This window comes from Podarcis cretensis, assembly GCF_951804945.1.
Source record: "Podarcis cretensis genome assembly, chromosome: 17".
NCBI lineage: Eukaryota > Metazoa > Chordata > Lepidosauria > Squamata > Lacertidae > Podarcis > Podarcis cretensis.
The window spans coordinates 36,706,778-36,730,199 of NC_137187.1; the positions used below are offsets into that span (position 1 = coordinate 36,706,778).

The 23,422-nt window shown below is 43.9% G+C and overlaps 1 protein-coding gene across 4 annotated transcripts in view; it reads left to right on the plus strand.

Moving 5' to 3' along the window:
- Positions 1-23,422, plus strand: part of TYK2 (tyrosine kinase 2) — a 52,745-nt gene that overhangs the window by 20,370 nt on the left and 8,953 nt on the right. For all 4 annotated transcript variants that reach the window (XM_079959989.1, XM_079959988.1, XM_079959987.1 and 1 more), the window contains exons 4-19: positions 1,596-1,755; positions 2,653-2,816; positions 3,003-3,387; positions 4,654-4,842; positions 7,001-7,158; positions 7,259-7,376; positions 8,661-8,853; positions 10,271-10,377; positions 11,047-11,223; positions 12,916-13,003; positions 13,429-13,556; positions 14,666-14,801; positions 17,374-17,525; positions 19,757-19,907; positions 20,928-21,025; positions 22,193-22,385. In XM_079959989.1, coding sequence (XP_079816115.1) covers positions 1,596-1,755; positions 2,653-2,816; positions 3,003-3,387; positions 4,654-4,842; positions 7,001-7,158; positions 7,259-7,376; positions 8,661-8,853; positions 10,271-10,377; positions 11,047-11,223; positions 12,916-13,003; positions 13,429-13,556; positions 14,666-14,801; positions 17,374-17,525; positions 19,757-19,907; positions 20,928-21,025; positions 22,193-22,385 — 2,597 coding nt within the window. The remainder of the gene's footprint in view (positions 1-1,595; positions 1,756-2,652; positions 2,817-3,002; positions 3,388-4,653; positions 4,843-7,000; positions 7,159-7,258; positions 7,377-8,660; positions 8,854-10,270; positions 10,378-11,046; positions 11,224-12,915; positions 13,004-13,428; positions 13,557-14,665; positions 14,802-17,373; positions 17,526-19,756; positions 19,908-20,927; positions 21,026-22,192; positions 22,386-23,422) is intronic.

Below are 23,422 nucleotides of genomic sequence, written 5' to 3' on the forward strand. Positions count from 1 at the left end.
TTTATTAATAATCTTAATTCTTACAAACCACTTGAGGTTTTATTGCTATCACATGGTATATGAATTTTGTTAAATAAAATAAGTAAGGATAACTTTTATCATACTTGTTTAGAAAACAGATTTTCACTGCCAGCTGAAGTATCCCAGAAGAACCTTGATACTGTTTGTCTCTAAAACATAAACAATAAAGAATTGCTTTAGCAATTGTAGCTAGCATTTATCCAGCACTGTTATTAAGTGTTGAAAACACTTTGCAAGCATGCTGTCAGCAATCCTTGCATCAGCCATGTCAGGTGGGCCAGTATTATCTGTATACTGCTAATTAAGTCACAGTGGTTTGCCAAAAGTTGCCCAATGAGTTCATGGCTAGGTTGAATCCTGCTTTTTATCACTCTGGTAAATCAGCTGCCATAAGATTATATTAAGTTCAGTAAGTTAGAATTTCTAGAGGGGCAGGGTTCGAAATTAGCAGGTGCCAGGAGCATTTTGTGCTTAAAGTTTCTCCATTTGCGAGGACCTCAAAAAGTCTGGGTGCTTTTTTTTGTGCCTGGCTGACACTCAAGTTTTACTGAAATTTATGTGCTTTGAAGCCTTGAAGTATATGTTAAGGATAGACAATATGTTAAGGAGTTTAACAATAAATAGTAGAGTGTTTTGAAAACTGAAGTATGGTACCAATATTTTTATTGTAAACACCAAATTAAACATGTATTAATAATTTCTGCTAATAATGTGATATTAACAATGTGTCACTTGTGTGAATTGCGTATTAATTCATGCCTATCAAAATAATAAAAAGTGTTTCCAATTCCCCCAGTGGCCACTAGACGTTCTGTTTTGGTACCCACAACCCAGGCCCCAGGAGCCATATGGCTCCTAGCTTTTCAGCCTAGTTTCCAACACTGTAGAGGGGGTAGCTGTGTTAGTCTTGTTTCTTAAAGACTAGCAAGTTTATTGTGGCATAAGTGTTCGTTGGTTGCAGTCTACTTCCTCAGATTAAATCATGCATCTGATGAAGTGGACTGGAACTCACAAAAGCTTATGCCATAATAAATGTGTGCCACAAACATTTTTTTTTGTTAAGTTTAAAATATTTACAGTTGAACTGTGTTATGTGCTGTGACCTGTACAGATGGTTTTCTGGTTTGCACTGACTACTATTTTCTCACTGAACTATGAGACTTCTGTCTAGAACCATTGTTCTAATAGTTTTCTTGCCATGGAACGTGTAAGAAAAATTTAAAAGTGGGCTTACCACTGGTGAACAGGTTGAGTGACTCATTTCCTCTAGGTGATCAGAGAGAGAAGTGCTTGGAAAGAGTTCGACTCCCTTCCACACATTTCAGGCCACTTATATGTCTCAAATAGCCTGGATGGAAAAGTGGCCTAACAAATTGTGAGCTGGTAAGCTTCTGTGAACTCATTAGCAAGGCATAGATGCCATAAATTAGAGTTGGAAGAAGTAGAAGAGCACCTGTCTGACCTAGGTCTTGTGTTCCTTGAGGAATATGCACCTTGCCTGGGCAAATTTTAATCATTCCTGCCTCTCATACACCAAGTAAGATGTGCATATTCTCTCTCTCTCTCTCTCTCAGGTATTATTTCCGAAACTGGCATGGGACAAATGAGAAGGAGCCAGCTGTCTGTCGCAGCCTCCATCGCACAAGTGACTCTGAGGACAAGTCACAGCAATCAAGGGGCGAGCAAGGCAGTGCCCTGCTGGATAAACCATCATTTGAGTATCTCTTTGAGCAAGTATGAAGCTTTGTTGATGTTGTTCTGTTCACATTAAGCCTGTTATGTATCTGCCATCCCACCCTCTTTGGACTCTCCAAAGAGGTTTCCATCCTTCTTCCTTAAAATTAAGTTTCCTTGGGATTCCATGGCTTCATCTGGCAAACGTAGATATCTCTTCAGTTGCACTTTCAAAGCCATAAAGGCCAACTCCATGCTATACAGCTGTTTCATCCATCTCCCCTGACCAGCCTGTGCATGCCTTGGGCAGAGAAGAGGTACACCACAGAAGAAACAACTCTATATGTCAGGCACTTGGAGCCTAAGTGTCTGTCAAATAGCTTAGGGGGTAAATAGCAATCCAGGAGGATGAAATTACTTACACCAAAAATGTAAGTAAGGAAGCAGGAGTGGATAAAAGCTGTTGAGGTTACTGGTGACATCAACAGACTGTAAGCCAGCACGAGGGAAGTGATGAAATGGGGCATGCGGGGGTGGGGAGATTAGTAGACTTCTCAGCTTTCCCCCTCCCTTTGAGGAAATGTGATGCAGATAGTCAATTCTTATATTCTAGATCTGTCTTCAGAGAGGTGCAAGCCAGCCAAATGAGCTACATTCCACCAAGGAAGGAGAAACCCCTTTCTCATAGTTATTAGGCAGCCTGATTCCACCTCATATATGGTGTGCAGTCAAGCCCTAAATTTTTGAAGAACTGGATGAGATAAGATGGAAAAGTTTATTTCCCTCCTTTTTACACAACTGCTAGTAGTGTTGCCTACATGAGACTGCAGGTTGGATCCCTGACATAATTTGAGTTCAGATCTCCAGTAGCTCAACTGAAGAGCCAAAGGAGAGACTGATTTGGGACCTGTTAGCTTGGGAATGAACCTCCATAATTTTTGATCTTTTTCTTCCCAGGGGAAATATGACTTCATTAACGACATTGCCTCTCTAAAAGACCTACACACTGAGCAGGAGATTCACCAGTTTAAAAATGATAGCCTGGGGATGGCTGTACTCCACCTGTGTCACATTGCACTTAAGAGACGCATCTCCCTTGAAGAAGTGACAGAGAGAACCAGGTGAATTATTGTGGGGATGGGACAAGTAGTTGTGTTTATGGTGTGCTTCCTAATCCAGTAATTCCAAACTGCTTTGCAGAGGGTTGTTGGTATGTTCTCTCTTCCCCCCTCCCCATCTTCACTTGAAGTGTGGCATTGATACACATGGGGTGGTCATCCCGCTTACTGCGTTTGTTTCTCTTACAGCTTCAAGGAATGCATCCCCCGTTCCTTTTGTCGGCAGATTCAGCAAAACAATTATCTGACCAAATTCCGCATGAGGAATGTTTTTAAGAAGTTCTTGCAACGTTTCCAGCGACATACAATGAGCTCTGGCAAGCTGACAGAACAGGACATCATGTATAAGTACCTGGTGACCTTAGAGAACCTGGCCCCACGTTTTGGGAGTGAGTTCTTCATGGTCCTCTCACTGGAAACTGTTTCAGAGGGTGAGAAGGTGCCACTTTACATCAATGGTGGGCACACACATCTGGAGAACTCCCATTCCCCTCCTCTCAGTGACAGGCTTGCCATGCATGAGGTTCTGGTCACGGGCACAGATGGCATTCAGTGGCGTCCCATCTCTGCTGAGGTATGTTCACTTGTTTCAGGTATGTTTCAGCTTGCGCAATCCTTGCACAGTTTTCCCTTTGCACAGTTCTGTTGTGTAGCCAGAAGTCCTTGCGCTAGTGGAAGTACTCTGTTGGATACCACCTCAACTATATTACAGCAAAAACAGCAGCATAAAATGGTGGGGGAAATGAATTCCTTCATGGGTATTATGCCACTGTTGCTATTCTGGACATCCTCACTCTCCAAACTATCCACCTAGCTATGTGCACGCTGCTTCTCAGCAGTAGAACTTTAACAGCGGCCAAAAAGATTCAGAGGCTGGGAAATATTCAGCTTCTGGAAAATGCTGGTCAACTGTCACGGAAGCCAGCAGCAAGCACATTTGGCAAATAGCAGAGAGAAGCAAGGTACACAGCTCACTTCAGCTAGCAGCTCTTGTATTAGTGTCAACACAGAAACACACCAAGATTCATGAAGTATACTCCCGCATCATGAGCTGTTGCCCAAAGTGACTAGCTCCTCCCATCTTGTCTATTTTCTATGCCTCAGACCTCAAGGGACCCTCTTTGTTTCTGCCTGGTTTTCTGTTCTGTTATGTGGAGTACCGTATTTTTCGCTCTATAACATGCACCCGACCATAACACGCATGTAGTTTTTAGAGGAGGAAAATCCGTAGGCATGCCACCCGTAGGCATTCCCTCCATAACACGCACAGACATTTCCCCTTACTTTCTAGGAGGAAAAAAGTGAGTGTTATGGTGCAAAAAATACGGTAATTGTCTTGTTTTAGAGATGAACAGTGGGTCTGGGAGGCCGTCAAGGGACAAGCTGTCAGCTGGTGCTGATGTTGCCTCTATTAGACCTGATTCCTATCCTTGCTCAGGGCTGGGGCTTCTGTGTGTTTCCTCCTGTTCCTCACCCTCCTGACTCCCAGCTTCCAGTATTTCCCAGTCCTCCTCCTCCTCCTCCTGTTTCCCACCACCCTAAACCTGAGTCCAAGCTGTCCTCTCCTGCACTTTCCCAGAAAGCCTCTTGGGCAGGCAGTCTCCACCACTCCTCTTCTAGCCAATCCCTGACATCTGCCAAACCTTGCATGTTCACTGTGTATAGCATGACCTAGTGCCGTAAAATCCTCAAAGCTAGTGTGGTAATTTGTTTTTCTCCCTCTTTCAACCCTGAAACTGCCTTTGGAGTGTAGACACAGCTACCTGTGCTGCAGTGCTGGTGTGCATATTGATGTGACAGTCCTGGAGCTTGGGCTCTTAGCTCTGTCTTTCTTTTGTAGAGATTGGAAAGCCATCCCCATAGAGGTTATTTGGGAAAGAAGGCCAGGACTAAAGACCACAAGCAGCCTTACCAGCCAATGGAACGATGCGAATCCAAATGGGTACACTTCTGTGACTTCCAGGAGATCACACACATTGTTATCAAAGACTGCAGAGTCAGCATCCACCGTCAAGACAATAAGTGCCTGGTAGGTGGGAATGTGTCCCTCTGCTACTCACCTCGATTCATTTACAATTACTTCTGTGAACTGTTGGTGACTGACCAAGAACGAGGCCTTCAGGTCACAGCAGGTAGCTGAATTATGCCAATTCAGTGTGTAGCAGCCGTGGGAAAGGCAAATTCCATTACAGTGGACCCTCTGGATACAAACTTAATTTGTTCCGGGGATCCGTATGTACCCCAAAAATGCCGCAACATGAGGCGCTGCTTCTGCGCACGCACGTGGCACGATAGAGCACTTCTGCGCATGCGCGCGAGGCTAAACCCGGAAGTATACAGTATACAGTTACCTTACCCGAAGGTAAGGTAAGCTGAGGGTCCACTCTACTAGGGTTTGTTAGGAAAGGGATTGAAAAATAAAACTTGCAATATCATGATGCTTTTATACAAATCTGTGGTGCAACTTCACTTGTAATATTGTGTAAAGTTCTGGTTGCCTCACCTCGAAAGGGATAGGTCCGAGTTGAAAAAGGTTCAGAAAAGGGCAATGAAAATGATCAAGGTATGAAAAAAGCAGATAAGGATAAATTTTTCTCCCTCTCTCATAGCACTAGAACTCAGGGACATTGAATGAAGCTAAATGTTGTAAGATTGAGGACAGATGAAAGTAGTTCTTCATACGTGCATAAAGAGGATCAGAGAATTCTTGGATGATAAGGCTGTCAGTGACTACAAGGCACAGTGGTTATGTTATACCCCCAGTATGTTTCTAAATATCAGTGGCTGGGAATCACGTGTAAAGAGTGTTTTGTGCTCATGTCCTGTTTGTGGGCTTCCCATAGACATCTGGTTGGCCACTATGAGATCAGACTACAAATTCTGTGCATATGGAATCTCAAAGGTGCATACTCTGGGTTGCTAGGCTAGAACTAGACATTAGGGATATGCACAATTTGGTTCGCATCCCCCATGTCCTGGTGTCACAACAGTATGTTTATTCACAAAATTTATACACTACTTGATTGTAAAAAAAAAAAAAATCAAAGTAATTTACAATGGTACCTTGGTTGTCGAACTTAATCCATTCCGGGAGTCCATTCGACTCCCGGAACCACTCAAAAACCAAGGTGCGGCTTCCGGTTGGCTGCAGGAGCTTCCGGATGTTCAACTTCCGAAAAACGTTCACAAACTGGAACACTCACTTCCAGGTTTGCGGCTTTCGGGAGCTGATTTTTTCAGGAGCCAAGCCGTTCGAGAACCAAGGTACTGCTGTACAAAAAAAGACAAAACAATAAAAATTACCACAAATAAAAAGTAGCAATAATTTAATACTTTTGAAGAGTTAAAACAATCATAGTTTAAACCAGATTAAAACGCACAGCAACTTTCTAAACTTGAAAATCCAAAAAAGTACAGTGAAGGCACCTGCCTTATAGCAATAGGCAGGGAGTTAGTTCCAAAGTATAGGTGCTGCCACACGAAAATATCAAGTTCCTACAAATGTGAAGCAGGTATGATGTGGTACCTGAAACAGTGCCAATGGCACAGATCAGAGTGGCTGAGTAGGCACAATCTCATAGGATTGCCATCTTTCTCCAATGGAAATTTTCCCCAGAGCATTCAGGAACATAATGGGTTCCATCAGTTTCTGAGGGCAGGTTATCAGAATGGGCCCACCACCCTTACATGTGATGGATGCGTCTGTTCAGTGTTTCCTTGTATGACTGATCTGCAGCTTTTAGAGACCCTTTTAGAAACAACAAGTTCAGCTGGGTAGGTTGCTTAGCTCTGTTCAGTTGTAGAGCACCTTCTTTGCATGTAGAAGGTCCCAGGTTCAGTGTCCAGCAACTCCAGGAAGGATTGGTGGAGACACTTGTCTGATAACCTAGAGAGCTGCTTGCCAGTCAGTGCATTCTATGGAATGCAATTGATACGAAGAAGAAGAAAATAGAAATAAAATTTAAAAACCATCCAGCATCCAGCACAGCACATTGCTATTGCTACAGCAGGCAGTAAAATCATTAAGTGGTCTTTCATGACCATCAGCAATTTTCAGGTGGTACATGGAAAAAACAGCCTGGAAAACACTGGCTTAAAGCACTGTAGCTTCCCAAGGGCCTTCAGCCCAGCACTGTGGCCCAGGACTAATGCTTAATGACTGTGCTTTCAAAAAAATTTCTATCTAGGATCTGACTCTTTCATCCTACGAAGCTGCCCTCTCCTTGATTTCACTGGTGGATGGTTATTTCAGATTGACAGCTGACTCTAACCATTACCTGTGCCATGAAGTAGCCCCGCCCCGGTTGGTAATGAGCATTCAGAATGGTATCCACGGACCCATGCAGTAAGTGATCTCTGCTTAAGCCATTCAACATTTTCTTCTCAAAGCTTGGTTTGGGACAGGGGTCTCCACGGGCCATGTCTAAAATGTTTTCTTTTCCTAGTGAAGAATTTATTATGGCTAAACTGAAGCGAGAAGAACAGGAGGATGGCCTGTACGTCCTTCGCTGGAGCGTCCTTGATTATAATAGATTGATCTTGTCGGTATTGAGGAGAGGCCAGGTGAGATTTGTGGGAGTGGTTGTGGTCTGTTCTAATTCTGTAGGGTTGTGTAAAGCAACTTCCCCCCGTATCCCCTGTGCACCTCTTAAATAGTTTCTGAGTTTTCTCTCAACCCTCCAGAGCAGATCTGGGTACAGAGCAGGGAGAGGAGAGGCAAGGAAGTTGTTTCACTTGCACATTTATTTTTTTGAATACAGCCCTTGTCCTTGATGCTTTGTGAATGAGCCTTTTCCAAGTATGAGTACGTAGCTCTGGATTCTGAGCAGGGTGATCAATCTGTGCTAGGCTACTGGCAGTATATTGTCCAACCAATTTCATACAAAGAAATAAAGATAGTGGAAAGCCACTGGGGAAACAGGACCTGAGGTTCTTGTGTCTGCTGTATGTCCATAAAGTGGAATTGAGCAGATGAAAAATGAAAGCTGATAAGCAGCTGTAAGCCATGGTTCTCAGATTGGTTTTGTGTGAAGTCTGCATTGATTCACAGAGTACGCTTTATGGTTGCATTAATAAGTCAACTAAGATTGCTGACACTAGTTTCCCACAATATAAATATGTTAGTCACTTGTTTCCAAATGGGTTTGGAGGTTGTTGTTGGGAAACTCTGTAACATACCCATGGCTCACCACTTGGGGACCATTCTTACTTACTTCAGGCAAACACCAGAGTTGTTATTTGCAAACCTCAGTTAGCACTTTTAATGAACTCTTAAGATCATTAATGCAGTTCTTTTAACAAATTATAGTACTTTGTTATAATGCAATCTGTACATTATTATATTTGATATAAGGCAAACTGAAAACCATTAAAAATAGATTGGGTTTGATCCAGAGTTAAGCACGTGTAACAGGTGTAGTTGACTTTTGTGACTGCCTCTTCCCCAGTGCAGCCTACAAAAAATGCTCCTCAGAAGGTCGAGGGACCCTGCTGAATGGGGTGGGTTCATAGCAAGGGGCTTTAGGTGGAGGGGAGAGATCCCCGGAAATCAGGTAGATGCAAGCTTTTGCAGCTGGAAGCTGTGCTTGTAGAAAGTGATTTGGACTGAAACAGCTGTGCTCATGCTTTTCATGAAGATTGAAGGAGTAAGAAGCATGTTCCTGTGGTCTGCTGACTTCTGATCATTGGGACAAATAGGGGGGTGTAAGGTTTGAAATGCCCATGAGTGGGACAGGCATTTGGGGAGAGATGTGTTCCATAGTCTGCATATTTCAAGTAATACTGCTGTCTGGGCATGTAGGCTAGTGTCCAGCTCTTACTCTCTCTCATGCTTCTTGTTTGCCACAGTCCTTCCAGAGTCAGGATGCCACAAGCTACAGACAGTTCCGAATCCAGAAGAAGGGGAATTCCTTTGTGCTAGAAGGCTGGGAGCAAGAGTTTCCAAGCATCCAAGAACTGATGAATGCTCTTAAAGGCTGTACTCTGAGATCTGGAAATGAGACCTTCATTTTCCGCAGGGGGGCTCTCCCAAAGCCAGGAGGTATAAGTCAAGAATTGTAAATACTGTTCCTTTTACAGTGACCTAGTAAAGATAATCTGGCTACATGAATATAGTATAGAAACAGAAGAGGTGAATCTGTTACACAGCATAGGGCCCTTTTCTTACCACAAGACCTTGTAATCGTTTAGCATTTTACTGAATATCCAGCAGTTCAGGGGATTCAGATGTTGGTCCAAGGCATAATTACTCCTGAAGTTGCAGCTTTTTAAAACCACAGTCATGGATAATGTAGACCAGACTTTAAACAGGAGTATGTGGCCACATTAACATGGTGGTTTCTGGGTACTTAACCAGAATTAAGCACTATCTACACTGAGAGTACTATTGGATCTCAAGGGAAGCAGCATCCCTAATCAGCATTTTTTACTGTAGGTTAAGAATAAACTTGGACCTCCAATATACTTCGCTTGCCTGATCTAGGTATAAAATCAACATCTGTAATTGAAAGAACTAGCAACCACAAACCTTGGGCTTGTGTTCTTCTCCAGCTCTAACAGGAGAATAGCTAAAGCTTCTAGTCAGGATTTCATGTTGATATGTTTTAATTGCATTTTCTCATTTCACACAAATACAGGAAACTCTGGTTTGTACAAACTATAGCTAGTGAAGAAACTGGAATATCAAACCAGGATTAACCTGTGGTTTAATATCATGGTTTCTTAACTATGGTTTTAATAAACCACAGTTTTCTGTATAGAGAGGAAACCGAGGCTTGTTTTTATGTCTGAATCAGGCCACTGTGTGAGAACATATCCAGGATAGCCTCTATTCTTTCTTGCCATGTTGTTTTCCAGAAGTAAAACCTCTCTGTTAGTTGTGTGAACTAACTTTTATTTCATGAACAAGAATCACCTGAGCTTTTCAGGTTCTTCACTTTAGCACCATCCCTTCCAGGGCACTCTGTTTGGGCGAGCTTTAAGAAACCCCATCAGCAGGATTACACAGGGCTTCTGCTTGTGCAATCAGGCTTCCCCTCCCCCTTCCCACCTCCTGAAATTGGCTCTGAGTGGGGGCAGGAGAACCCCCCAGAACAGCATGCAGTGAAAGAGAGGGGATCTGGCAGGCTGCAGTGCTTCTGCAGTGGAACATTAAATTCCACACAGTGTCTTGAAAGAGGTGCTAATTTAGCAACAAGATGTTGACAGAAAGAAGCTGTATTTAGGGAGGAATGCTGATTAAACTCACTTAGGGAATTCCTTAAATTAAAACCTCTTGGGTTGCAGCATGCAGTTACTGATTATTATACCCTCCCATATAAAGTTTCTGTTTGTGAACAAAGTTGTGAAATAACTTTCTTAGAAATGGTCTGCTTTTCTGTTCTGTTTTGTTCTTGTGTTTTTTTTTTTTTAGTGTGCTTTTGTAGATCTGATCTTTGGGACTAATCTCTCTTCTACAGAGATCTCAGACCTGCTGATCACACGAAAAGTGAAGGACAGCACCCGACAAATTCTGAACTTAACGCAGCTGAGCTTCCATCAGATCCGAAAGAATGAGATCACCCAGGTCAGCACTGTTGTCTTGTGACTTTTATGGGGGATGAAGGATTAGGATTATAAAGGTGTTTCAACCTGGAAAGGACCTAACATTCTCTTTTCGTCCAAGGAACTTTAATCCCAAGTCTTCTGACCGTGCAGTATGCTAATTTTGATGTAATGCCAAACCAAGGCTTAGGAACCTATCGGACAAGTTGCTTAGATGTTGCTTATGTGTCTAGTCCCATGGCTTCCAGTATGAGTTTTATGCCTTCCAGGGGGTGGAAATTGACTTCACTGTGTGCCTAACAAGTATTGCTGGAAGACAGAAGTTGGTTTTACTGTTATATAACAGAGCTATGAATCCTGTCTTTAGTTCTAGTTGGAGTGAAAGATTCACAGGAAACCATGGTGGGTTAAAGGACTGGGACGTGGGTTGGTGGGCGGTTTTGGTGACTTTCTGTTGTTACTGTTGTTGATATTATTTTTGTAGCTTTATTTTTAGATCTTATAATGTGGAAATTGTTCAATTTGGTTGTGTACATTTTGATGTTTTATATTTATTGTTTATGACTACTTTTGTTATGTTTGTAAATATTTCCATGTTGTAAGCTGCCTTGAGCATGATTTTAACTATGGAAAGGTGGCATACAAATAGACTGTTGATGATTAACACATCCATGTCTTAAATCTCCTTCAGAGAGCTCACCTAGGACAAGGGACGTGCACCAACATTTATGATGGAGTGCTGCATGTATGCGGTGCAGCTAATGGTGACGATGAGACGGAATACTACTCTACTGAGCAGAACAACAACAATCGTGAGATGCATGTAGTACTCAAAGTGCTTGACCCTAGCCACAGGGACATTGTCCTGGTGAGTTGTTATTGGCAGCTATCTATCTCAAGAGACAATGGAGTATGCCTCCAGGCAGGGGAGGAAATCAAACTGCTGCATTAGTAGCACCGTAGTTACCTCCCCAAGGCGCAAGCCTGGGCGGTGTGTGTGTGGGGGGGGGGGGGCTCCTGGGCTTCCCAGACAACAAGACCCCTTTCAACCTCACTGATGTGGTCTAAAGGAGAGCAGAGCAGTGCGTTTGGCACCAGCTTGTTTGCAGGATGAAGGAGCCATCCAAGGTGCCATCCAACTGTCTTAGGGACTCCGCTTTGGATTTGAGTAGGGTTTAAAGTAAAGGTAAAGGGACCCCGACCATTAGGTCCAGTCGTGACCGACTCTGGGGTTGTGGCGCTCATCTCGCTTTATTGGCCGAGGGAGCCGGCGTACAGCTTCCGGGTCATGTGGCCAGCATGACTAAGCTGCTTCTGGCAAACGAGAGCAGTGCACGGAAATGCCGTTTACCTTCCCGCCGGAGCGGTACCTATTTATCTACTTGCACTTTGACGTGCTTTCAAACTGCTAGGTTGGCAGGAGCAGGGACCGAGCAACGGGAGCTCACCCCATCACGGGGATTCGAACCGCCGACCTTCTGATCAGCAAGTCCTAGTGTCTGTGGTTTAACCCACAGCGCCACCCGCGTCCCATTTGAATAGGGTTTATTCCTTAGGATTTTCTTCTTCCAAAGATGTCCTGCAAGTCAGTGGAGTTTTAGGATCAGAGTTTTCCTGCTCCTAGATGTGCTACCTTCCCAGGTTGACAAGCCCCATCTGTCATCTTTTTGACCGTTGGATCCACATTGCTCTCGTTCGCTCAATCCACCGGAGCCTGTCTTTGCATTCAGGAGAATTTCCTAACTCACTGAGGGTTTGACACCCATCAGCTACCCTCACCTGGTTTAGCTGGCCAGTCAAAGCTGTTCTGAGGGTGTGGCTGCTATAGCATGCTGATAGCTTCTAGGAGCCACAGGTGAGAACTGAGTGTAGGGTGGGGACCAAAGGTGGACAAACTACTCCAGAAAGAGCACAATGTGTCCCCCACCAGAGATACTACCCCATACATTTCCCCCCTTCACAGTTACATTTCCCCCTTTTGTTTCTAGAATTGCTACCTCCTTTTGTTAAAACAAATATAATAACAGCAGTATGATTACAAAAAAGTAAATGCAAGATACATTTTGAATCAGAACAGATCTCTAGCTAGCTTTATTTTTTTAGAAAAGGTTTGTTTATGAAGTTTATTTATCTTGATGGCAAATGAAAACGGCAGATAAGAAATTAACTGCATGACACTGGAAAGGTAGGAAGAGCTGCAGAATTGTTACTGGGCTGGGAATCCAATCAGTAGTTGCTGGAATCCAGGTCCTGTGCTAGGATTGAAGTGCCCCAGTTACATTCCTTGGATAAAACAAAATAAAAAAAATTCCTTCCAGTAGCACCTTAAAGACCAACTAAGTTAGTTCTTGGTATGAGCTTTCGTGTGCATGCACACTTCTTCAGATGCATGCACATGAAAGCTCATACCAAGAACTAACTTAGTTGGTCTTTAAGGTGCTACTGGAAGGATTTTTTAAAAAAATTTTTTTTACTATGGCAGACCAACATGGCTACCTATCTGTAACTGATTCCTTGGATAACAACTCTCATGTGATGGCCTCCCTTCTGTCCTCTGCAGGCATTCTTTGAAACAGCAAGTCTGATGAGCCAGGTTTCCCACATCCACTTGGCTTTTGTGCACGGGGTTTGTGTAAGGGGCTTAGAGAGTGAGTATTAACTGCTTTCTGTTGCATGGCTTCTCCCCGTATAGCTCACTGAGATGTAATTGTCTTGTGTTCTCAGCTGCCCTGCATGTTTCACTATTTTATTCTTACGGTCCTGCAGTTTTTTATTATTTGAGAAATACTGTGTGTTTCATTTTGTATTTGGGGAAACAGTGTCAGACTGTCACCCACTTAGCCATGTTTAATCATCTCTTGACAGATTACTTTGGAAGACAGATGCCTTCCATTTTCAGCCTGTGGTTCATCTTCCTTTTGTGGTTGTCTTAGATCTGTGAGAGCAACCAAAATAGCCCTTTCCCATTTCCATTCATGTTCTTCACCCAATATGTTACCCACTGCTGAGAAGCAGCAATACTAAACCTATATTGTTTTTGGATTATCACATTTCTTCCTTTTCCTGCTTTCAGATATAATGGTGGAAGAGTACATTGAGCATGGGCCCCTGGATGTCTTCTTGCGGAAAAACAAAGGGCGGATAACGGTGGGCTGGAAATTCACTGTTGCTGCACAGTTAGCAAGTGCCCTGAGTTACTTGGTAAGTCTCCTTAGAAGGGTTTGGAGCCAACCTTCTGGAAGTGTCAGATCTTCACTATAGGTGTATACCACCTTATACCATGTCAATTGCCAGGGCTTACCCCTAACACTGGGACGCGGGTGGCGCTGTGGGTTAAACCACAGAGCCTAGGACTTGCTGATCAGAAGGTCGGCGGTTCGAATCCCCGCAACGGGGTGAGCTCCCATTGCTCAGTCCCAGCTCCTGCCAACCTAGCAGTTCGAAAGCATGTCAAAGTGCAAGTAGATAAATAGGTACCACTCCGGCAGGAAGGTAAATGGCGTTTCCGTGTTCTGCTCTGGTTTGCCAGAAGCAGCTTAGTCATGCTGGCCACATGACCCAGAAGCTGCATGCCGGCTCCCTCGGCCAATAAAGTGAGATGAGCGCTGCAACCCCAGAGTCGGTCACGACTGGACCTAATGGTCAGGGGTCCCTTTACCTTTACCCCTGACAGGGATGTGGCGTCTTGATGAGAGTGTTGCTTAGACTGTGTTCCTTCCCTTACCTCCCAGAACTTCAGTTCTCTTGGGGAGAATCATAACCATGAATCTAAACCTACCTTGTAAACTATGACATTAGAAACCACCTTGCTTGGGAGAAGCAAGAGGGGCAGAACTGTACACTAGCGATTATCTTAGAATCCCACAACCTGATCGATAAAGATAACAGAACAGGAGATGGTTATCCATTCTCAAACCATTTGGGGCTTGTCAGTTTTTGGGATCCTGCTTTGAAGCAAGAATTCAGAGTTTCATGCTTTTTTGACCCCTTTTGAGTCTGTGATTCTCAGGCTTGAAGTGCCTGAATCAGCCAGAGGCAGCAGCACTTGCAGTTCAAGGTTGCTTTCCCTGATGTTTGGGCACGGCAGGGGCGGCAGCATAGAGACATGGACAGTAGACCAGTTGCTTAAAAGAACTTCTAAGGTTTGGCAAGGAGGCCCAGCTGACTACTGAACCAGTTAGCTTTCTGCTTTTTGCTTAGTGATCCCCTTGGGGAAACAGAGGCACAATGGATCAACGGCCGATTTGCAAGTAGGCATGTTAAAGAGACAGGGCTTCTCACAGACTACCTTTCTGCATCTATTTAAACAGGAAGGCAAAAACCTGGTGCATGGCAGCGTATGTGCCAAGAACATCCTGTTGGCCAGGAAAGGTTTGGAAGATGGCTCGACGCCCTTCATTAAGCTCAGCGACCCTGGAGTCAGCTTTGCTGTGCTCTCCCAAGAAGGTAGACCCTCCTCTTCAGAGGGCTTTTTCCCTTTTCACATTTGCTTTCACAGGAGGTGCATGGTTTTGGAGTTGAGCAGAGGGAAGTAATTTGGACACAGTGTCCCTGTTTGCATATCGCAGGAGGTAGGTCATGGTGTATAGTTTGCTGTGAGTGAGCATTGTGCCTGACACGATTCTCTGACAGCAGCTCCGTGTCCCATCTCCAAAACCAGCTTCTTCAGAAGTAGGTGGGTGCAGGTGTGGGTGGGTGTCTGTTTAAAGAAAGGGAATGTCTGCCTGCCTGTGATCTGCTTCCAGTGTCGGGCAGCTGCACTTCTGAGTATTACACCACATCTCTTGCTAACCATTTACTCATTTCATTTATAAAACTTCAAAGTCACTGTATATCATTCAGTGACACACAATAAGCCCACAACTTGCACACATTTCACTTGTGCTGATTCAGATTTACTCGTGCCATTTTTTTTAAAAAATAAACAAATAAAAAGTGGGTTCCGAGAAAATTGAATTTGGGAATCCCACCTTCCATTGAACCCAGTGGAATTTGACTATATACAATTTTGGCTTTAGGCGCAATCCCTGCAACACAACCCCTGTGTAAGTTGCAGGCTTACAGTGTTACTCCAACATGACGAAAAGCAATATAGACAGCATAAAAGTCAGTGGCAGCATGATTCACTTTTTTTTGCAGCATTGTTTCTAATATGTGAGGAATCTGCCCTCCATTTATTGGTCTATTCAACTTCTTCAGCTTGATATTATCGGTGCTCCCTTTGAAGTGTCCTAAGTACCGTATTGGCCTGAATATAAGCCTCACTTTCCCCCCAAATTCCGACTGTGAAAAGTTAAAGTGCGGCCTTACAGTATGCAGCCAGGAGCATGGGGCAAACAGTTCCAGGAGTGTGGCAAAGCTGCGCCCGGCTCATGCGTAGTCCCCCATCCTCCCCGCAAGAACGGGAAGGGAGAGAGCGAGGAAGGGGAAAGGCCGCCGGCAATGCAGTGCGGCTCCCCCTCCCAAGTATGCAGCCAGGAGCAGTGAGGAATGGAGCAGCTTATATTCGGGTATTCCCCCCCTTCCCCCCCTCCAGTTTTAAAGGTGCGACTTATATTCGGGTGCGGCATATATTCGGGTCAATACGGTAATAGTCTGCCGTGCCCCCTTTAATAGGTGGAAAAGGCATCCCAGAGAAATTCCATAAAAGATGTTTGCTTGGCTTTGTCAGAACTGAGAGTATGTAACTGAGTTCTGTCTTGTAGCAACCAAAACAAGCATCCAGTTAAGACTCTTAACTGGAGAAGAATATAGCTCTGTACTGAAGGAGCAGATTCCTCTAAGGCAGAGGCTTCCTGCACTGGCCTAGACTTACCCAACCTTTGGTCCACAAGGGTTGCTGCACTACAACCCCTCTCTTCCCAGACCAGTGATTGGGGAAAATCCCATACTGCTTATCCCATACTTGTGAAAGTGTAGTTCATACTTTTCACCTCCATATCTGAGGAAAAATAATTCCATGAGTCAAGTGGCTATATGTACAGGCCTTCATGTGGATTGTTCACATTGCACATTACGTCCTATGGCAATCCACATGAACACTGCCTAGGTGAGTATCTGAGTGACCTTTCTATCATACCTTCAGCAAAACTAGGACTAGCATTAAATATGTCAGATACAGTGGTGCCCCGCAAGACGAATGCCTCGCAAGACGGAAAACTCTCTAGACGAAAGAGTTTTCCGTTTTGGAGTTGCTTTGCAAAACGAATTTCCTATGGGCTTGCTTCGGAAGACGAAAATGTCTTGCGAGTTCCTGCGGGTTTTTTCCCCTCCCCCCCCCTTTTTCTAAGCCGTTATCCGCTAAGCCGCTAAAAGCCGCTAAAAGTCGCTAAGCCGCTAATAGCGCTAATCCGCTAAACCGTCAATGGGCTTGCTTCGCAAGACGAAAAAAACGCTAGACGAAGAGACTCGCGGAACGGATTCTTTTTGTCTTGCGAGGCACCACTGTATTGCCTGCTACTGTGGAACCTCAGTTTTCAAGCGTCTCGGAAGCTGAACGTTTCGGTTTTCGAACGCTGAAAACCTGGAAGTAATTGCTAAGAAGAAGAAGAAGAAGAGTTTGGATTTGATATCCTGCTTTATCACTACCCTAAGGAGTCTCAAAGCGGCTCACATTCTCCTTTCCCTTCCTCCCCCACAACAAACACTCTGTGAGGTGAGTGGGGCTGAGAGACTTCAGAGAAGTGTGACTGGCCCAAGGTCACCCAGCAGCTGCAGGTGGAGGAGCAGGGAAGCGAACCCGGTTCCCCAGATTACGAGACTACCACTCTTAACCACTACACCACACTGCTACCATTTTTGAACGCGCCTTGGAAGTCGAATGGCTTCTGCTGCGTGCTTTTCAATTTTTCCAATTGAACTTGCAGCCAGCCCTTTGCCCCTCAGTTTTCAAATGTTTTGGAAATCGAACAGTGTTCCGGAATGGATTACTTTTGAGAACCAAGGTACCACTGTATTTGTATTTACTTATATGTTATCCATTGGGGGATTTCTAACTCTTGACTTTCCTCCTTGCAAGAGCGAGTTGATAGGATCCCATGGATTGCTCCGGAGTGTGTCAAAGACGTAAACAACCTCAGTACAGCAGCTGACAAGTGGAGCTTTGGTACCACACTGCTGGAGATATGCTTTGATGCGGATGTGCCACTGAAAGAACGTACCCCCTCTGAGGTAGCATCTGCCTCTGCTCTCTTTTTTGCTCTTTTAGGACCTTCTCTATCTTTTTAAATATTCTTTACTGAATTTTTACATTGATTATTTGTATACATACTCCTTTCGTGCTTCAAAATACATTATCTTATACACAAATGTAAACCAAAATAAATCAATACTTCTTCACGTGTGACTTCCCTCCACCTCATTGCGGCTCCTTACTTCTTCCTTATCTTTTTAACTGGGTCCCCCCCCCCAATTTCACTTCTCTTACATAATATATGTTATCTATCTGTTATTTACTTGGCAAAAAAAATAGTCGAAACACATCAAATATTGTTTGAGAACAATGGTTTTCCAAGTACTCTATAAAACAGTAGGACCTACTCTATCTTGCCGCAGGACTTGGAACAGGGTGCCTGCAGAGAGTAGCTAACCTATTCCAGAGCATCATCAAATTCTGGGATGTATCTACTGGGCAGGATCTGAGCTGTAACTCTTCCATAGGAATGTTGTGCCAGTTTGTTGTTGGGTTTGGCTTGCCCAGCTTACAGGTTCATACCATACTTTTCTGTCTATAAGACACCCCCATGTATAAGACATTGGGGGGGGCTCAAATTTAAGAACATGGGGGGAAGTGGGACAGAGTTGTTCAGCTTTTTTGTGGAGGATTGCCCAGAGTTGTTCAGATTTTGGGAAGGGGGGGGGAGAATTCACCTGAGTCCTGCCGAACCGAATATCACTCACCCAACTGGCAGACGCTAACAATCGCAAGCGACGAAAGCCAAATTGCCGAAGCGGCAGCTAATCAAAAGCAGCCCTTGCCACATCCGCTAATAACCCACCCATTTGACAAAGCTGCAGCCAATACAAAGCAGCCCTTGCAGCAGACACCATTCACCCGCCCAATTGCTAGATCCTGCTCACGGATGCAACCAATGACCTCACCCCTCAGCACTACCCATGTAAAAGATGACACCCCACCCCATTTTTTGCTTTATTTTGGAGTAAATAACCCTTGTCTAATACATGGAAAAGTACAGTAACTTGGGGGGAGATCTTGATTTCTACACCCAAAAGCAAAGCATATTCTGTGAGCAAGTGCACACACTGAATTATTTTGCTCATAGCTGAGCTGTGAGCTAAGAAGTTCCCCAGCTGTGAACTTGCCAAGTGGCTTGAGGCAAGCTGCTATTATGGCGCTGTGGGTAAAACCACGGAGCCTAGGACTTGCTGATCGGAAGGTCGGCGGTTTGAATCCCTGTGGCGGGGTGAGCTCCCGTTGTTCAGTCCCAGCTCCTGTCAACCTAGCAGTTCGAAAGCACCTCGAGTGCGAGTAGATAAATAGGGACCGCTCTCCAGTGGGGAGGTAAACGGCGTTTCTGTGTGCTGCTCTGGTCTGCCAGAAGCGGCTTAGTCACGCTGGCCACGTGACCCGGAAGCTGTCTACAGACAAGTGCCGGCTCTTGGCCTCTTGAGCGAGATGAGCATGCAACCCCAGAGTCGGTCACGACTGCACCTGATGGTCAGGGGTACCTTCACCTTTAATCAGCAGTAGGGCAATAGTAATACCTTACAAGATTGCTGTGAGAATTAAAGTGCTTTACATACAAATAACCCTCTTAATTGTGTAGTCCTGTGCATGTATGTTCAGAGATTAGTCCCATTTAATTTAATGGTACTTACTCTCAAGTAAGTGGTTATAGGATTGCATAAATGCTAAGTAATATTGGGTAGAGAAGTCTAAAATTGCTGAATTTATTTAGTTGGGAGTTGTGTGGCTTTTTATTATTATTTTCCATAACATGCTGGGGGGGATTGGTTGGTCAGGAACTAGAATAATGGAAAATTATGGAGGACTAGTGTGCTTAGAGCAATTTTCATGTCCATAGAAAGCAAGTTAATGGTTTTTCTTTTTCGTAGGAGAATATAGCGCCTATATTCTTGTCTGTAGTTTTTGTTATCATGATTGTATTTATGTGAGGGTTTTTTGCTTCGTATTTTTTCTGGTTTGGTATTATATGCTCGTTTTATTTATTGTTTATTTGTATGACACGTAAGTGTAGATAAAGTATTGGAAAAAAGCAAACAAGTTAATGGAACGCAGCTATGCTCTTTTGAGCCTTAGGTTCACATGTCCCAATTTAGACATATCTGTATGACCCAGAAATGCAAGCATTTTCAACTTGTAAGCCTGGTGTTGCTTTGCAACAGACTCCTTTAATTCATAAATGTGCTCCTTTTTGCAGAAAGAACGTTTTTATGAGAAGAAACATCGCCTTCCAGAACCATCTTTCAAAGAACTTGCTACCTTAATCAGCCAGTGCCTGAACTATTCTCCTGGGGAACGTCCTTCCTTTCGGACCATCTTACGAGACCTTACACAACTGCAGCCACCTAGTAAGGATTCCAGAGGGCTCTAGGATGCTGAAAGAGCAGCTTTCAGACATCTGATATAGTGTGTCCTTACCCCACCCCTCTCCCTGGGAGTCTCACAGTGCCATAGGAGGGGTTGTCTGCAAAGTGGGCCAGTTAATGTGTGAGAAGAACAAACAATCCCTTTGTTTGTGGCCTCATCACAGTTGATTCAATTGGAGTACCAGTGAAGACTGGGACCGTACTTTATTAACTTTATTAACACAAACTACAGAATAAAATGTTGAATTCGGAGCAAGATGTAAAACTCAAGAAAAGAAAATGTAAAAGTTAAATGGAGTGCAAAATCATGGTGACTGCACTATACAAGTATGGTGTAAGGCAGCATGAGGAAACCTACAATGGTCTCTTGTCATGCAAAGGCACACCATGGCTCTATGGGCATAGCTGTCAACTTTTCCCTTTTCTTACGAGGAATCCTATTCGGAATAAGGGAATTTCCCTTAAAAAAAGGGAAACGTTGACAGCTATGTCTATGGGTTCCAGGACAGCAGACTGCAGACATTTTGCTCCTCTCAAGTCATTTTGATGCTGTTCTGAGCTAAGCTATTGCTTCGCATTGTGTGTTATCCAAACCTGGGCTCGTAGTTTAGTTCTCTCCAGACTAACCATGAGATGTAAGTAACCCATGTTTGTCCTGCAATTTATGGCTCATGGTCTGGATGATGCATTAAGCTAAACTATGGCTTGGCTCAGCACAGCAGCAGAGAGACAGGCGGAGCAAAGTGGCTATAATCTCTCTGGTTGCCCATAGGTACAAGCCATGGTTTGGTTTGGCTTGGCTTTTTATAATGTGTGAACCAGGGCAAAGATAACCTAGGAAGCTGATGGTTTGCTTAAATGGGGAACAAAAAAAAATTAAAACAGAACCAAAATCTAGCTCTGCTCAAGTATATCTAAGATGATCCAGTGCATTTGTTTCCTTCCACTGGTCAGTGTACATCTTGCCTGGTGTTTCTCAGCTCCTTCATCTTATTTTTTCAGACCTCCTTGACATCAGCTCTGTGTACACTGAATTCCCTGTACCTGACCCTACTGTCTTTCAGAAGCGCTATCTAAAGAAGATTCGAGATCTGGGTGAGGTAATTCACCTTTGTTAGTGAAGCATTATCACTAATTTCTTTACCTCAGTTCTCACCAAGTAAGAGCTGAAACAGATGAACAGTGCCCTTTGTGATTTATCTGTTCCTGGTTGTACCATTTTCAACAGCAAGTGTTGGATCTTCTCCAGCCTTCAAGAAATAGATCTTTGCAAACAAAACTAGTTGTCAGGGAAAAGTTAACACAAAGCCTCCTCTCTGACATAGGGTTGTATGTGAGCAGTATATAAATTCAATAAATAATAATACAATGCATGTATTTTTGTAAACTGAGAAATAGTTAATAAATGTATATTTTAAATAAATGAATGATCTGTTTCAGTTGTAGAAAAAAATCTAAAGGGAAAAAATGTTGATTCCCAACACACTTTTCACAAGGAAAATGTAGAATTCAGTAGACTCACGAATTGTGTGGCTGTTACTTTCTGGGGGATTACACATTAAATCAAATTGCATATAGTCAAAACAACCAGCTTCTGAAAGGTAGGACTGCTGGCACGGGGGTGACTCCAGAAGCCATTCTTGTTATGCAGTGGGATCCTTAGGAAATATAGCAAGGTTCAGATTGGTTTCTGAAATTCAGTACCATATTGGCCTGAATATAAGCTGCACCCAAATATAAGCCAAACCTTTAAAATTAAAGGGAAATTTAAGCCGCACTTCAACTTTTCATGGCTGGAATTTGGAAAAAAAAGTGTGGCTTATATTCGGGCCAATAAGGTATTTGTGTTATGTCAGCATAGAGATGAGAAGGCCTGGGGGGAAAACCAGAAAAATTGGGGGGGGACACAACCAGGTTTTTTCCTGTTTTATTCCCAAAGCCTTTTTTTGTTGTTTGGGGAAAAAACGGGGGGAAACCTGGGTCGTCCCCCCAGTTTTTCCACCACCCCCTGCCAGGCCTTCCCATCTCTCTGTCAGCAGAGCTTGATACGGATACTGGGCGAAGGTGGATCTTGTTGTCAGATTAATCCCTGCACTGATTTGTGGCAAGATACTGTTCTACCTGAGAGTGTTATTAGTCCACCTTCTGGAAAAAGTGATGTATGCCAGCCAGGTGCAGTGAAGGCTCTAACAGGATAGCAGCTATAATGATTTGCCTTTTGAAATATCTCATTCTTGGCTTGTTTGTTTTTTCTCTTTTTCTACTAGGGTCACTTTGGCAAAGTGAGCTTATACTGCTATGATCCCACCAATGATGGCACTGGTGAGATGGTAGCTGTGAAGTCATTGAAATCAGGCTGCAGCCAGCAGCTGCTGACAAGCTGGAAGAAAGAAATTGACATCTTGAAGACCCTCTACCATGAGAACATTGTTAAATACAAGGGCTGCTGCAGTGAGCAGGGTATGGCATCTACTGAGTTGCACCTCGAGGGCTGGATGGCAGTTGATAGGAGTGCCTTGTGGGCAGGGGAAGAGAGCCAGGAGATAACAAATGGGATTGTGCTTTCATCTACCACACTCCTTTCTCACAGTTTCTGTTGTAAACAAAAAATTGCCCTTTTCCCTTATGGGGTATTCAAGAGCCCATATAGAGTCCTTACATAGGTTCTGTATTGGTAGGAGAGAATAACAGAGGTCAACCAGAGAATATTGAGAAGCAAAGCAGCTAGTAAGCCTGATCTTTATTGATCTGTTGCAACAGGGTGCTCCCCTTACACGCAGGAGAGGAGGAACCCAGAAAAATGGCATGCAAGGCCTTATAAAGACTTTTGAAATTCCCATCCTGTAGATCAAGACCACCCCCAGAAACATCATACATACATCACAGAAGGGGTGTAACCTCAGATACATCACACCTACATCACAGAAAAGGCGGTCTAAAACAGAAATTTCAATATTGTTTTCTCCTGTTGTTGTTTATCCCCTGTCTGGCAGGTTACTTGATTGGATTTCCTGGGGAGCCTGGCCATTCTTTTGTAGTGATAAATATTTAGTTCCTGGACCAGGTCACAGGCTCACACCCTATTCAAACACAGACATGCCCTTAAGACAGGATTTGTGAAGGAAAAGACAATGGGGAGGCTTTTCCAGTTTGACCTTGCAGAGAAAACATTTGCTCAGTTTAGGAATCAAAATGGTTCCAGGTTGGTCTTCCTGTGCTGATCTATGTATGTGCTCGGTTGGTACACTTATGAACATTACCATATATCTAAGACCATAAAATTCCTACCACATTACCCTGAGAACTTCCATAGGTACATAGGAAGCTGCCTTATACTCAATCAGGTCCATCTAGCTCATTGTTACCTACACTGACTGGCAGCAACTCTCCATGGTTTCAGACAGGAATCTCTCCAAGCCCTACCTGGAGATGCCAGGGAGTGAACCTGGGACCTTTTGCATGCAGAGCAGATGCTCTATGGCTAAAGTATGGCCCTT